Genomic DNA, 2,654 nt, shown 5'->3' with positions numbered 1-2,654 from the left:
ATCAATTAAAAATAGTTTAAAAGAATTATGGAAAAATAAGTAAAAAAGCGTTTAAAACCCAAGCAAATCATTAACTAGTTTCCATATTTAGAAGCGAAATGAGTTAAAAAAAACAAGAATTTAATTTCCATCCATGTCATAAAGTATGCTGGAAACCTGGAACTTTTTTGGTTCTGTTTAATTCCGTCTTCGTTGAGCGAAATAAAAAACGAATCCGTTTTTCACCTCCATAGCTTCCATTTGTTCCCAAAGTTATCTTATACTATGGAATATAATATAATAATTAAACTGGCCATACACAGTTACACACACATCCGTGTAACGCACAGGCCTGCTATATATACAGTCACGTCGCGCTCTCATTCCAAACAAACAGAGACTGAGAAAGACAATGGGAGGAGATTTGTGTGCAGGAATAAGAAGTGGTAGCTCATGGAGCCAAACGGAGAAACGCTTCAACGAGGCCGTTTCGAAGAGCCTCATCGGAAGGTACTTCAAGTTGGAAGCTAGGAAGACCAGCTTCACACGAGAACTTCGTGCTGCCACTGCCACCTTCGTCACCATGGCCTATATCATCTCCGTCAACGCCACCGTCCTCACCGCTTCCGGTGGAACCTGCTCCGCTGCCGACTGCTCACCTCCGGCCACCTCAGACTGTGTCCTCCGGCCCAACGACGGCTACCAAACCTGCCTTTCCAAGACCAAGAACGATCTCGTTGTGGCCACTATTTTATCAGCCATGATTGGGTCCATGGCTATGGGAGTCTTAGCCAACTTGCCATTCGGCTTGGCCCCAGGTATGGGACCCAACGCTTATGTTGCTTTTAACTTAGTCGGCTTTCACGGAACCGGGCCGTTGTCCTACAAAACTGCGCTAGCCGGGGTTTGCATTGAGGGATGTTTGTTTCTATTAGCTTCAGCTCTCGGCTTACGTGGGAAGCTCGCTAAGCTCATACCACATTCGATTCGGCTCGCTTGTGGGGCCGGGATTGGGCTTTTCATCGCCTTCGTGGGCCTGCAGGCCAATCAGGGCGTTGGACTTGTTGGGCCCGATCCGTCTACTTTAGTGACTATCACTGCATGTGCCGACACAAACCCAGATACAGGGGAATGCATGGGAGGGAGGATGCAAAACCCAAAATTCTGGCTTGCGCTTGTTGGGTTTCTTATTACGAGTTACGGATTAATGAAAAATGTGAAGGGTAGTATGATTTATGGCATTTCGTTTGTGACTTTTGCTTCATGGTTTAGGGGAACAAAAGTAACATTTTTCCCTGAAACTCCACTTGGTGATGAGAATTACAATTATTTCAAGAAAGTGGTTGATTTTCACAAGATTGAATCCACTTTAGGAGTTCTCAGCTTCAGTGATTTTCATAGAAGTGAGGTTTGGGTGGCAATAGTCACACTATTCTACGTGGATGTGCTTGCCAGCACAGGAACTATATACACTATGGCAGAAGTTGGTGGCTTTGTAGACGAAGATGGAAACTTTGAAGGTGAATACTTTGCTTACTTGGTTGATGGAGCTGGAACCATTGTGAATTCTGCATTAGGTGTTACGACAATGGCGACTTTTGTCGAATCGTCAATCGGAATGAGAGAAGGAGGCCGGACAGGCTTAACAGCTGTGATCATAGGCTTATTTTTCTTCATTTCACTGTTTTTTGCCCCTCTGTTGTCCAGTGTTCCTCCTTGGGCTATAGGACCTTCATTGGTCATGGTGGGAGTTATGATGATGAAGATGGTGAAGGATATAGATTGGAGCAATATAAAAGAGGCAGTGCCTGCTTTTGCCACAATGATTCTGATGCCACTTACTTATTCTATAGCAAATGGGATAATTGCTGGGATTGGGCTCTATATGCTCTTAGTCTATATGACTATGCTGCAGCTGCGATAAGGTGGTTCATGAAGATGAGAAAAATGGTGGTGAAGGAACACAACCAAGTGTCCGCAACAACTCTTGTAGATTCAGCAGCTGAAAACATATGATTTTGGTTATTAGTTATGATCTATGTTTGTAACCTGTGTGAAATACAAATGGTGGTAGCGACAATAGGGAACAAGCTGCCATTGAGGCGTATATGCAATCTTTATAGTTTAGTCTTATATTTGTCATTGATACCCATAACGTGCTGCATTCTCTGCTCTTTTTTATTTGACCCGGGAGACTAAAATCTTTATAAATGTAAAGCCAAAAAAATAGAACCAAGAAGCTAAGAAAATCCAGGAACACGACTGATTTAATACATTTTTTGGTATCAAGAAAAAGTGTTTTTTAAAAGCACTTTTTCACTTCCACATACTTACTTCGTATACTTTAAAACCACTTTTAAAACTGTAGTTTGATTTCATCCAAACATCTTCAAATCAGAAGAGTTCTGTTTTGTTTTTGAGGGCATGCTTAGAGATCTGACAAAAGGCTAATAATACACAACACTAAAAATATTTTCACAACTTCAACACAAGATGGTATTTTGCCCCAAAAGATACAACAAATGTACACAAGGACTCATTCGCTTGCCCAAAAGTGCCCAATTTGTCCATATGTTTTAAATTAAATCGCTCACCGAAAAGGATTAGCCATTGTCTCCGCCCTGGATCCAGAAGGAACACCACCAGTCACATTTTCTTTCCTATTGTTGGTCTTT

The 2,654-nt window shown here is 42.1% G+C and overlaps 1 protein-coding gene across 1 annotated transcript; it reads left to right on the top strand.

Annotated features, from left to right (window-relative positions):
- The first annotated feature begins 383 nt into the window (after positions 1–383).
- LOC114723162 (adenine/guanine permease AZG2) lies at positions 384–2,121 on the top strand. The gene is given in 2 exon segments (XM_028909320.1): positions 384–1,862; positions 1,865–2,121. Coding segments are annotated over 2 exon segments (1,602 nt in total). The 5' UTR covers positions 384–391; the 3' UTR covers positions 1,996–2,121.
- The last annotated feature ends 533 nt before the right edge of the window (positions 2,122–2,654 follow it).

Source organism: Neltuma alba, unplaced genomic scaffold, assembly GCF_004799145.2.
Source record: "Neltuma alba isolate B1F8T4 unplaced genomic scaffold, ASM479914v2 tig00012124_pilon, whole genome shotgun sequence".
In the NCBI taxonomy this organism is placed as follows: domain Eukaryota; kingdom Viridiplantae; phylum Streptophyta; class Magnoliopsida; order Fabales; family Fabaceae; genus Neltuma; species Neltuma alba.
The sequence above is the reverse complement of the archived record's forward strand: the minus strand, read 5'-3'. Positions and strand labels throughout refer to the sequence as shown.